This window comes from Haliotis rufescens, unplaced genomic scaffold (assembly GCF_023055435.1).
Source record: "Haliotis rufescens isolate VD_foot unplaced genomic scaffold, xgHalRufe1.0.p SCAF_8, whole genome shotgun sequence".
Lineage (NCBI taxonomy): Eukaryota > Metazoa > Mollusca > Gastropoda > Lepetellida > Haliotidae > Haliotis > Haliotis rufescens.
The window spans coordinates 1378858-1392907 of record NW_025964372.1 but is presented as its reverse complement, the minus strand read 5'-3'; the positions used below and the strand labels follow the sequence as shown (position 1 = coordinate 1392907).

The following is a 14050-nucleotide window of genomic DNA, read 5'->3' as shown; positions in this document are numbered from 1 at the left end:
TTCGAACCCACAATCATAGGTTTCTGGCGTGCCCAAGGGACGCAACTCTGCACAGCGAATCGCGGCGCCTTAGACGACTGGGCCACCCGTGCCCCCCTATATTGTGTATATGCCTGGCTCGGGAACAATTGCAGTCCCAGCAAGTGGGATTCAAGTCATTCTAACGCCATTTCCATTGTCTCAAAACTCTAGTTTATTATGTATGATGAACAAAAAGAGTTAGGGATCATGAATATTTTTGGGGATACTTTTTGTAGTGAAGACCGAACACACAATTTCATGAACATATCTCCAAAAATATTCATGATTCCTAACCGTTTCCGTTTGCTCAGTATATGTCACACTATCAGTTAATGGTAGCATGTTAAGTACATAAAGACGTTTCATGGTTAGGCAAGGCTGGTTATTGGCGACATATTGTGAATCATAGGTTTCATGTCCAAAATGTTTGTTATTTAAAATGGTCAACTTTTTTTAGGCACATCGTCTTCGTTAGTAAATTCCGAATCGATTTTTTGTCCTGATAGTTGTCAGCCTTAACTTCCAGAATCTTTACATCTGCAAGTATGGCTTTAATAGCAAACAGTTCATGTACGTGGGACTCGATGGAAATGGGAAAGGTTAGATTTACCCTGCGTGATGTTCCTGACGATGTGTTCTCAAGGACGATGAACTTGCCCTCGGGGTCGACTGAGGCGACTACGACGGGGCCAGTAGAGGTTCGCTGATACGTCGTCTTGGCAGACACTTCACCTCGCATCATCTTCATCGACACTTGGGATGCATCTCCTGGCAACGACAACATGGATACAACTTACTCACCTCATCATTGTCCACAAATTCAATTTCATTTATAGAAAATATTTCACACACATACTTGTTATCAAATTTATTTATCATTAACGACCATGCAGCATTAATTCATGTTTAAATCAAAACATAACTTAGATCATTTTTGTAATGGTATGTGCTTACAATTACATGTATCATCTCTTTTATCTTTGTTTTACATTAAAACATGACTTTATGTTGTTCATTTCAGAATAATTCATGGCTATGATAACTATAAATAAATGGTTAGCTCAATGCAATACTTACCAAAGTATATATATAATTATCCTTGTTAATTTGCGGGTGTGTAAATATAGTGACTGTGGTTAATGTTTGACATGAGCAAATGGTGAATAAAACACATAAATCTAATTAATTAATTAATATATATCAATGGGTCCATCGCCAGGGTTAGGTGTAAGTAGGAGGTTTGGGAGTAAAGTTGAACAATGTGTATCCTGTAACTATCCTGTAACACAAATGTTACAGTAAGTCCCTCCTTTTACAAAGAACCACAAACTGGCATTTTGAAGAGGACATTCTCTTAGACCAAGAACACTTGGTGGTTTCTCGAAATCATTTTTTTATATAAAAGTCATAATACCAATGTGCCAAATATCTCTCAAGGAATTTGTATTGTGGTACATTCGCACTGAATGAATGCATCCATTTATAAAAAATAACATTTTTACACCAGCGTATTGTCAATTACGGGTAATCAGGAAGAACCTCAATACAATATGCTACCTTGATGAAATGTATGACAATCATTCTCGCCCAAGAAAATACCATACCAGCAAATGACAAACATGTTTGTGTCTTTATTATGTTCATCTCAGTATTTCACATATAACACCTACAGAGAAACTTTGTTACTTCGAAGTTCTGGATCGGATAGATATTGGGTTACCCGTAGTTCGAGACAAGCGGATTATGGCAAAAAGACTTGCTGATGCAGATTTAACAAGGGAATCGAGAAAGCAGAGTTCGAGTAACGAGATGTCACTGCAGTATTCATTTCATGTTGACCACAAAACAAGTTAAAGAACACCCGAATTGTTTTATATGACTTTAGTTAATCTGTCATGGCATTGGGTGTTCCTTAACTTCTTTTGAGTAATATATTAAAGATGCCATTTGTTTGTATGGTATCCATGTTTCTCCTTCGTATTGATATATCGCTATCAGAAACAATGTTTCTAAGAGCGTCCTATCATCTCCCTCTGTAAAATAACAACATGTTAGAGGTGTTAGTTTATTTCAATTGCTGCTTACAGAAGCTCCCCAAGATCGCAGCAATCTAGGGGGATATTGCCATGGAAACCATATCGACAACAAGGGAAATAACTCAGACGTTACAGGCAAAGATGTTGTTTTATGATATTTTCACCGGTTAAACTACATCTACGGGAAGGAGAAGAAGAAATAGCGATTGGATGGCAGTGTATGAGAAATTGATGCCATTTATTGAGTGATCACTAACCATATGTGCGACACATGTCCGACAAATAACGTGAGATTCTTAATCGTAATGTGCCTGAAAGGCGGATGTAAAATAAACAAAATCCAAAACTGGGTGATGACGAAGGTATAGTTATGCAAAAATGTAAAGATTTTCCTTGAGTATTATAAGAATGATGGGACATCACAGATGTGTTATGCATATGAGCTCAAAAGAGCTTATCACAACTTTAAGCATATAACAATAAAGACATTGAATACTTATAAACATATGATAAGCTAACCTGCAGCACGATCAACACTGCTAACGCCATTTACTAAGCGAGAAGGTGGCAAGAAATACACACTCCGCTTGGGCTTTTGAGATCATAAAACTGATGGGAAAAATTGGCACGTTAGAAAAAGATGCTGGCGTCATGAGAAGCAAAAGCAAACTGTCTAAGAAATTCTACTTGTGGATAAATTGGAAGCAAGATATTAAGGATAATGCCCATGCACAGGTGTCTATCCCACACTCCTCAGATAAAGACATGCGTAAGACGTTTCTGGTTGTTAGTTGCGCATAAGCCCAGGTTAATCCTCCTCCTTGTGTTGTCTAATACGCACCCCCAACTTCAAAATGTCCAGACTGGGCAGCGTTGATATAGTCAACCAGTCGTGAAGAACTATCACTTTGTACGTTCATAACTTGCTCCACGACTTGCCGTAAACCGACTCTGTGAGACAAAGGTCAAAGGTCAATGGTCAAATGTCAATGATATGTCAATATTAGAAGGGGAACACTTGTTAGTATTGTGGACACAGCTGTGGACTCGTGGTCTGGGTTTACGACGACGCAGTCTGCTCAGTACCAGATTGTTTCTCGTCCTCCACTTTGGGTTTAGCATCTTCCCCCTTCCCTGATTGGGTTGTAGACTGGCTCGACATTGAACTAGATGAAACTCGGGATTTCCGTGAGGATGAGCTCATGTAGGATGATGGTCTTCATGATAGAGAGTGCATGAAAACAAAATAAATGTTGAGCAAAGAGTTGATAACAAATCAATGGAGACACCAAAGAGCCACAAGTCACAACATAGTCAGCAGAACTCATCGGTGCGGACTGAAGCTAAAAAAAAAGCGACAACATTTTAGGACGCAATATTGTGCATGCAGGTGACCACGTGACATGGGTCATGTGACGTCCACCTACCACCCTGACACCCTAATTATCACCCGATTTCTTGTCGCCGGGAGATTTGTCACCACCACCTTCTCCCGGCTGGCTCTCGTTTGGGGAAGCACTAGCCTCCTCAACTCTCTCTTCAACGGGTTTAGGATCAGGCAAGCCTTGGGGCTCCTCTAGTCGGTCCTTCTCCTCCTCCGGTGATGGAGAGCGTGCGCGTCGACTTGAGCTCGAAGAAGAAGACTCGACTCTGGTTGTCACGATTCTCACAACCTTCCCTTCAGTGTCAATCTCCACGCCGTTTACATTGTATTCCCTGAGATGTTTATAAACATGTGAACGCTACATGCGCCTGCACCGGTCATCAAGAAACAAAAGCAATTTCCAGACAACCATCTACTACAGACGAACAAGACTCACTGACAGGGTAGACTAACATACCGGTCAATTAGTAAAAAAAATAGTCCATTTTACCGGCTTAAAAAAGCCGAATTAGGATTTTGAGATTCTTTGGTTTAATAAAAATAAAAATTTTGATGTTCAATTGACGGGTATGCCAGAATTTGGAGGTGACAAGGGCCACAAAAAACTGCAACTGAACTGAATAATAAAGGGTGTTGCTTTTTGCATTGACAGAGTGAAAAGGATCTAAAACTAAATCCACGCGGAATGTGACGAAACAATGCAATATTTGCCACTGATAGGGAAAACCAAGGTCTAACCTGCAGTGGTCGTGTCGCCAGCTGTGGAATACTGTCTAGAAATTCAAAATCAACCAATCATATCACTTGACAAGAAAAACAAACCAATCATATCACTTGACAAATACAACCAACGAGTCAGATGCATATCTCTCTTGACACATAAAATCAACTTATTATATCACTTAAAACAGGAAATCACTTGCAGTAATTTTTTGACAACAGCCGATATCAATAACTGTAGTTGCGGTTGGCAGTTGTATGTCTAATACAGAAACTGAAACCAAACCATGTACCTCGACGGCATTCACATTCGCAAAAGAAAACATCTGACAGCTAATTTTAAATGAACCAGTAAACACTCGCATTCACTTTTACCACAGTTACTTCCAATTGTAAATGACACTAAGAAAATATAAATATTGAAATTAGTATCACAGATAGGGCGATAACTAAAGGTATTTCACAGATCAGCTGTATTATTCGTCACACAATGTCCATGCTAACGTTGACACTAGATTTAATATTTGACTTACAGTGTTGAAATTGATATAAAATGCATTGTAAGCGAACAGTAAATAAAATTATATCACAACATTTACTGATGCGTGTGTCTTTTTTCATACATGCGGTAATAATTGCTGACAAATTCAAACAAAATTACAGAATTTCAGATCAGAATGAAAGAAGTAATTTTATTACTTTGATGATATGAAGTTCTAAAAATTTGCCCAATGATCAAATTGAAGTTTTCTTAGAATCAGTCTTCATACGTGATAACAAAGTACCAATCTCAAAACACTTTCAACTTTCTTACAGACCACAAAACTTCTTATTTCAAAACAAATAATTATTTTAAACGGTTTGTACTTTGTATGACCATAGCCGTTCTACTGTGGTAACAGCTTCATCTTTATCTTCAAATCATCTTAGCTGCAATTCTCAGTATCGCCAAAAGATGCTGCCAGGATGAATACTTTATATCATGCCGGAATGTAATTTCGAGTCAGAAGACATCTCGAAGTGCTCATTGGCTCAACGAACTATTGATGATCAAAGGAACAATTCTTGAAACTTTTCTCACCTTGTTTCTTCTCCCTCCAAGAGCTTCCTGTAGGCAGCGATTTCCAGCTCAAGGGACAGTTTGGCGTCCATGAGCGTCTGAAGCTCCTGGAGGATGCTCTCCATCTCGGACCTCAGCTTGGTGATCTCCTCCTTCAGCTGGCTGGTCTCAAGGTCATGGTCGTGGTCCTTCTGTTCCATCTCTCTCAGCAGCTCCTGGTACTGCTTCTCCAGCTGGCTGTTCTGTAAGTCAGAGTGTTGTTGTGTTGTACAGATTGTTGTTGTGTTGTACAGGTTGTTGTTGTGTTGTACAGATTGTTGTTGTGTTGTACAGGTTGTTGTTGTGTTGTACAGACTGAGTGTTGTTGTGTTGTACAGATTGTTGTTGTGTTGTACAGACTGAGTGTTGTTGTGTTGTACAGACTGATTGTTGTTGTGTTGTACAGGTTGTTGTTGTGTTGTACAGACTGAGTGTTGTTGTGTTGTACAGACTGATTGTTGTTGTGTTGTACAGAGTGTTGTTGTGTTGTACAGACTGAGTGTTGTTGTGTTGTACAGACTGATTGTTGTTGTGTTGTACAGGTTGTTGTTGTGTTGTACAGACTGATTGTTGTTGTGATATACAGATTGTTGTTGTGATGTACAGATTGTTGTTGTGTTGTACAGATTGTTGTTGTGTTGTACAGATTGTTGTTGTGTTGTACAGACTGAGTGTTGTTGTGTTGTACAGACAGATTGTTGTTATGTTGTGTGGTGTTTTCAGGCACCATGGAAGGTTACGCTAAGTTTCATTTTGAGGTAAGGTTTAAAATTGGGTTTAACGTCGCGTTGATGATTATTGCACTTATATAGCGACGTGCATGCACGTGTGTGTGGCTGTTGTAACAGTTCGGACTAATAGCGAATTTATAGTGCTAGCCCACTGAGATACCATGTCGCAGTTTCATATGAATACCCCATTCAGACACAGTATACTGACTCCGAGCCGACCAGTCCTTGTTTGAGCCCCTTAATGCCGAGCACCAGGCAGGGTAACAACAAGTACAATGTTTTAACGTATTTTGGTATGACGCGGCCGGGCATCGAACCCCGACCTTCCGCTCTCCGGGCGTACGCTCGACCACTAGACCACAGAGTATGAAACAATAATTTCATGCTTCTGCTTCTGAAAGTCTCTTATAAATGGTTAATATGTAAGGTGTCTTTTAACACTCATTCACTTCAAGAACATGTAGCACTCGTGACATCTGAAGCGCACGTAACTGTTGCACATGTACGGTCTTTGAAATACATGTGTCGACTTCTTTGGTGTGTTTCATATATTGTTCTTTTAACATGTAAACAATTCCAAAATGCACGTAAGAGCTACTTACTCTAGCCTCGAGGTCCGCAAGCCGGGCACGGGAGTCGGAGAGTTGCTTGATGTATTTCTTGGATTCCTCCTTGGCGTGTGTGACCTCCATGTTGTGTTTGGTCGCCCCGGTGCGGAACTCCTGGACCTAGATCATAGAGTCACACTTTAACAGAAGTCTATTTTAGAGTCTGTTTGTTCATATTTAAGCGTTACGTCACTTTTGATTTTATGAACAAAGATTCAAATTTAAACTTCCTCCTGAACAGGTTCTGTCTAATCAATGACATCTTACTTGAGGAAATACATTGAAGCCCCATTCCTGGTAAGATCGAGGATTAACAAATAAAGGGACGTAGTCTTGTCTCAATAATTATACATAGATGTTCCTGACAATATTAGCCCGAGTGGGGATTGCCTGGGAATATCTGAAGAGACATTGTCGCGTTGTCGCCCTTTTGTAAAGTTCAAAAGTATTATTCATTAAAAGCAACAAAACCCTTTCAATACTCATTAGAAATCTCTGTTAAAAGCAGAGTCCATTGTATGATCCCGACTTTATCATTAGCATGCATCAAATAAATCACACATGTAAAGACATGTGAAGTGTTCAGCTGAACACAGGACTATATAGTACAAATCAAATAGAGAATTGCATCGGACATCATTTTTGTGAGTTGGTTGGTTGGTTTGTTTGTTGTTTTACGCCGCACTCAGCAATATTCAAGCTATATGACGGCGGTCTGTAAATAATCGAGTCTGGACCAGACAATCCAGTGATTAAAATCATGAGCATTGATCCACGCAATGGGGATCGATGACATGCATCAACCAAGTCAGCGAGCCTGACCACCCGATCCCGTTAGTCGCCTTTTACGACAAGCATAGTCACCTTTTACTGCAAGCATGGGTTGCTAATTTTTGTGAGTGATGAGTCAAATTTGGAAATGCCATAAAACGTTTCGAAAGCTTCACTGAGGCCTGTTGTAACATTTGACTAAGAGTCGTATGACACTCTTCTAAATCTTTGTTGAAAGCACATGCTCGACTGAACCTCACAATGAAGACAAAAAGGCTGGGACTGCTAAAATATTGTTCAACATTAGGTAAAAGTTGACTATTGACGATGTGGGAATGGGTCAATATGTCGCGTTTTGGTTAATATTGTAACTTTTTGCGACAATGTCCATTCTGGAATTCCATAGTTTCGTACTAGCGGGGTTTCGCTGTTTGGTGTATTGCAGTATGTTAGTTACCTTGAGGTTGTAGTACGCTTCCATTTCTCCCTTGATCTGGTCACACTTGGCGTCGTACTCGTTCTGGATGTCTCTGATGGCCTGTGACAGCTCATTCTTCCAGAACTCGCGGTTCTCAGCGGTGGTGTCACGGTACGCCAGGGCTGCCAGCTCCTTCAGCTCCTATTAAGAAAAACAATGAAAATAAATGAGTGAGTGTGCTGTTTATCGTCGTTTTGAACATTGCTTATATTTATATCACGGCATGTCAGCTTCATATGGGAGGTGATGTAGATCTTAAACGTTCAATGTTTTTGTGAAAGCCACAAGCACGGGTATGGAGGGCGCATCTTGGATTATACACTGTAATAACAGGATCCTGACACAGCACAGGGAGGTAACTCTGCACAGAACTAGACTAGTACACCATGCGACGCCACTATAACTTTAATCAAACTGGTACCCAGCTCAGGATATATTTGCGGTTTATTTGTATATCTGGACTATGGGGTAAGCACCCATTCCTTCCACAGTAGTAGCAGCCAAAACGCTTTGTTTGAATACAGCCTTCTTGAATTCACATTTAATTTGATCAGGTCTCATTACAGGATGAATGATTCTGCCATTTCGATCATTACAAAACCGAACAAATAGTCATTATATAAAGTTTCCATTACTTTATACACTTATTTTGAGTTGTCACATTTACCGTCCGTAAAATTTCTATCAAGGGAGACAACTCCTGCAGTATAGATGGTCACGCGTTACGCGAGTCGTGATTGATGCTGTAATCTGTCTAACTGATGCAGTAACACGAAATGTATCGACTTGAACAGGGGAACGTGATCACAGACATTCCAACCATCAAGAGCTCACGTGATCTCTTTCATCGTCACTGCACGCAATCCGGATTACATAACTACGTGCAAATCATGAAAATAGAAACGAAAAAACGCCTCGCGTTTATAGATTATTAATTCAACAAACGCTCTGAAAGTAATTAAACACCGGTCTGCAATATAGCATTGCGTAGCAACTCTATTGCAACCATATAGTGGGACATTCCCAGGGGGATGGATACATCAGCTTGGAGAATTTTATGGAGGAAGCATTCATTCCTCCGGCATCACCTGACTTATTTACACCGCTCCACCTGACTGAGGCCTTCACGAGGCCTCCCCCTGAGATAAGGTCACACTGACAACGTGTGAAGTGAGCCGAACAGCTTAGCAACCACCAAGTCTGTTTCGTGTCTATTGATTGCATCCTTTGGATGAAATATATTCTCTGAACTGTGTTATTTCACAAAGAAAGAGAAATGCAGCTGACTATATACTACTGAATATAGAAACTAAAGCTCAAAAGCATGTCCTATGAATATTCATGAGGATGTCGACAAGGAGCAGACCATCCCAAAATGCCGCAGGACGTGTGTCTGAGCGTGCTTCTGGCTACAAACAAACGGGACAATGACAGTGGGATGGTGTATGGTCGCCCGGGTGGATGGGTGTAGTTGAGGTATGCAGTGCATATAACATGTTCAAAGGATCATGTACTTGTTCACATTATTCATGTGAGCTGATTCAGCGAAATGGTTGGATGGTTTGTGTGTGTTTATGTCAGCATTCAGCAGCGCAGTATTTGTCCTCGAACAATCGGTGAGGGGCAATATGCTATTGTGGAATGTTGATTACAGTAACTTAATGTGATTCAGGGACGCCATCAACCTGCCATTCCAAACGCTGATTAAAACGAGACTTGCGTTAATAGTTATTATTAATAATAAATAACAATTGTCCGCTTGTGATGGGCATACTGCCATCCGCAATGCAATCTCGAAGCGCTGCATTATCATTACCTCGGTCAATGTATCCGTGTTCACTCTCTATTTAATTCTCAGCTCCCTTGGGAGTATACAACCCAAGCTGTATGTGAGCCACTAGAAGGTTTATAGTCACAAAACTATCTCATCCTACTGGGTGCTCATTCACGGTTGTCTGAATAGAGGCATATTTAAAATAAAATCCCTTGCCTAAGGTGAGGTGAGGTGAGGTGAAATTGGGTTTAACATCGCGTCCAAGATTATTGCACTTATATAGCGACGTGCATGCACGTGTATGTGTGTGTGTGGCTGCTTGTACTAGTCCGGACTGATGCCGATTTATAGTGCTAGCTCACTGAGATACCATGCCGCAGTTTAACATGAATACCCCACTCGGACACAGTATACTGACTCCGAGCCGACCAGTCCTTGTTTTAGCCCCTTAATGCCGAGCGCCAGACAGGGTAACAACAAGTACCATCTTTTAACGTCTTTTGGTATGACGCGGCCGGGGATCGAACCCCGGACCTTCCGCTCTCCGGGCGGACGCTCTACCACAAGACCACGGAGGCGGCCCCTTGCCTAAGGTGACACCACAAGTGATACATATGCTTCAGGGTTGGGCAGAACCAATGCCCCAGAGACAGGCGTAAAGGAGACAGGAGTAAAGGAGACAGGAGTAAAGGAGACAGGAGTAAAGGAGACAGGAGTAAAGGAGACAGGAGTAAAGAAGACAGGAGTAAAGGAGACAGGAGTAAAGAAGACAGGAGTAAAGGAGACAGGAGTAAAGAAGACAGGAGTAAAGGAGACAGGAGTAAAGAAGACAGGAGTAAAGGAGACAGGAGTAAAGGAGACAGGAGTAAAGGAGTAGAGCTGTAGAACATGGTCACCAATCCATGTCTCAGTAACCGCAGCCGACGTTGCTTAACCTTGCCTGGTTTGTGACCTGTGCGCTGTACCAAGGCTCACGGCACCGTGTTTTAGGACACGTGTTACTTCAGGTCTTCCAGCCTTTGTGTGTCGCTCGTTGGAGTCCTTTATCATCACATGTGAAGTAATGTATGATATAATGCTTACACCAAATCTGTGTGGTATCATTCGACATGCAATCTTTTTTTCCTTTCTGAATCGTAATGTGGTGCCAGATTGCCTGTTAACCTTGTTCTTGTCATGACTTAAGGTCAGAGTGAGTGAGTGAGTGAGTGAGTGAGTTGGGTTTAACACCGCTTTTAACATTATTCCAGTATACCACGACGTGTCAGCTTAATGTGGGAGGAAGGCCCGAAGTGATACAGGTCTCAGACGTTTACATCTTCGGTGAAACCCACGAGTATGGTGCTGACAAACCTAGAAACAATCGGGGCGAACCGGGATTCGAACCCACAATCATATATTTCTGGCGTGCCCAGGGGACGTAGCTCTGCACAGCGAATCGCGGCGCCTTAGACGACTGGGGCAGCCGTGCCCCACCTAAGGTCAGATGTTCCATGTTGCATTGATGTATTCGAGTCTTTTTTAATGGATCAGATTGTGTGTCAGATCAAGAGGTTAACATCCGTTGAGACAAAACAGATTCAGAAAAGGTTCACTCATGCAGCACTCACTGGCACCTGCATGCACCGTGAGAAAGCCTTGAACCATGCTACTTTCAATTTGTCCTTATTGAGTCTCCATCATATTGGAACATATTACAACCACCGAGGATGAGGAGAGATGATGCAGTGTGATGAGACAAGGATGTGAATCGACCAAGGAATAAACAAGAACGGTATTTGTGTTCATTCAGCCCTGAAATATTAATGGTTTGTGGCAGCAGTGTCTGTGCGTTGTCATGGCAAATCATTCAAGCAATTGATGAAAGTTTCCACTTTTACGACTAGATGGCAGCATTCACCCAACACGTCTGAAGTGATTCATCAAACAGCTCCATGGAGAGCGATGGCGAGACTTTAACTCTCCCGTAAAAATGGATTCTTCCGCGATACCGGAGTTAAAGATGTTTGTGATCAGAGACCGTACAGCCGGAGTGTGGAATTAAGTTCCTTGGTGTTAATACTATCACTCACAATCAGGTTCCGCGTTGGTTCATATTTCCTAATATTATGCATTAAAGATGCCGAGTCATGTGAGCTATGGCTTTAATTATTGCCTGATTCAGACAAAAATGTGCGATCGCTTTTGATGTTAAATTAGATGTTATGAATCATAGAAACTCTTTTGGAAGTTTGGAAATGTTTTTGTCGGTTCCCAAAGTGAAGCAAATCCCTTGAAAATTCAGATTTTGACACGTTTGTTTCATTTGTCCAGCATCAAAAATTATTTATTTGAAAACCTTTTGCCAAACTAGTTGTAGATAAATCTTCAAAGTATTGTCCTGTTTCTTGTGCGCCACAATCATATTGTTCTGTTTAACGCCACATATATATGACGGCTGCCTGTAAATAATAATACAATCCAGTGATTGATATAATGAGCACCGATCCATGCCTTCGGGAGTCGGTGACATTTTATCAACCAAGGACTGCGGGGGGTCCATTAAGTCCCTCAAACAACCGGCAGGAGTTGTTGGGAACCTAACTTACACCCTGAATCCACAAGAACTGTACTCTTGTACTCTGGGAGTATTTTACTGACCTGTTCGTGGACCTCCTTGAGGAACTCGATCTCCTCTGCCAAAGTCTGGCGTCTGTTGTCAGCCTCCATGCGAGCCAGAGTCTCGTTGTTCAGATCCTGCAATGTAAGCAAATGTGGTTACCTCATGCAGTGTACACAATATGGAAATTGCATATCGCCAGAGCAATATGCCCATGGTTTGGTTGAAAGACATCATGTTGTAATTATCGGATAACATTAGGGCAATATTAAGTTAGATCATAATCTAATATTGGTTAGAACATCACAGCCAGCTTTGCTTTGCTACAACGCGGAGTAACATAGCTTGAACAGGCAACCATTGCTTGATGGAGTAAGGTGTACGAGAGGATGAGTACGGGTCTCAGCTTTTAGCTATATTGCAGGATTATTGCGACAGTTTTTGAAAGGCTGACGGGGGCCTAAAAAGACATCTGATAGAAGATGTTAAAAAAGTTGGTCAAAACAAACAAATAGACCAAGGGTCAGAACAGACTCAATCTTGGTTACGAACTCATAATCTCTGCAGTCATGACACCTTAGAACGTTTGGCTCTTTGTGTGAGTGCAGTCGCAATTATTTTTTACTTTTTCTCATTCAAGGACTACCCAAACTTAACAATCACGATTACTTTATGGTCGTTGTTCAGTTCCATGCACGGTCTGTGGGGGCAGAGTGACACATCATTTCTAAAAGCATATTACATGTTTATATCTGAGTGACAATTAATTGCATAGCCACATTCATTTCTTATCACTAAGGAGGATAACATATTATTAATATAAACATATAAAGTTACTCATCAAACGCGATTTTGTAGAAAATATGTAAATAAAATGCATTTCAGTCATCATGATCCAGTGCTAGGTTAAGGCAACCAGGCTAGTTTTATTCCGTATAATTCATATCCCCAAAAATCACATATCACTGTTTGACAAACCAGAATAAAGAACCATTATGCCTCACAGTTGAAATGTGAATAATTGCATGGGGAATCCTGTTTTTGAATAAAATGTGGCAAAGCAGAAGGTGTGTTGAAAAGATTATGTTGTGAAGAAAATACAGACGTTGTTTGAATTATAATAAGTCAAGTAAAGTATATGCCATTACATTATTTTGTATATCATCATATTGAATGTTTGCTTAATGGTTATAATATGACTTATTGCCTTGTCATCTCAACGCGTGGCAAGATTCGGGTGTACGAACTGTCCCCTTCACGGGTTATGAGTATCCATGCATGGACGACTTTCATGTGAGTAGTAACGCCACAATGTAAGACTTAGGGTTAAATCAGAAGTGTTGACGTTGCAAAAACGACCAAAAGCTATTGACCTAGATGTTTGTGATCTATTGCTTGGAATAACATGCTGATCATTGTCACTTGAAGGAACACCATTCATGGTTTTCGTCTATGGTTAATCTATGAAAGGAACGTTCACATTCTTTCTGATGTGAACACAGTATATACACAAGCTTGGACCTTGTATACATTTTCTTTGTGGTTTACAGTCATAAAATGATTTTGTTGTAGTTCTGGTAACATAGTTCTTGACGTACTGTTGATAGGAATGCTATCTTTTACACATTTGTGCTTGTCATTCTGTATTCAGCAAAGTGTATGGATTAAAAAGTGGTTTGTGTAGTTATGTTTTTGGCCGATGGGTAGAGTCAAGGTCTTTGGTCTTATGATATATAAGAACCTCAAGTAACTATTCACAGCATGCATCAGCACATGATAGAATTAACATTTTTTGTTTTTGGCCGATGGGTAGAGTCAAGGTCTTTGGA

At 40.8% G+C, this 14050-nt stretch overlaps 1 protein-coding gene across 4 annotated transcripts in view; it reads right to left on the bottom strand.

The window, feature by feature from the left end:
* Positions 1-14050, bottom strand: part of LOC124121291 (70 kDa neurofilament protein-like) — a 45429-nt gene that overhangs the window by 4115 nt on the left and 27264 nt on the right. The window contains exons 3-8 of one of the 4 annotated variants that reach the window (XM_046484271.2): positions 12263-12358; positions 7828-7989; positions 6594-6719; positions 5243-5463; positions 4180-4214; positions 632-789 (exon numbers count right to left, since the gene is read on the bottom strand). In XM_046484271.2, coding sequence (XP_046340227.1) covers positions 632-789; positions 4180-4214; positions 5243-5463; positions 6594-6719; positions 7828-7989; positions 12263-12358 — 798 coding nt within the window. Of the gene's footprint in view, positions 1-631; positions 790-2857; positions 3774-4179; positions 4215-5242; positions 5464-6593; positions 6720-7827; positions 7990-12262; positions 12359-14050 lie in introns of those variants that run through there. The other 3 variants (XM_046484269.2, XM_046484270.2, XM_046484272.2) reach the window with 3 other exon arrangements.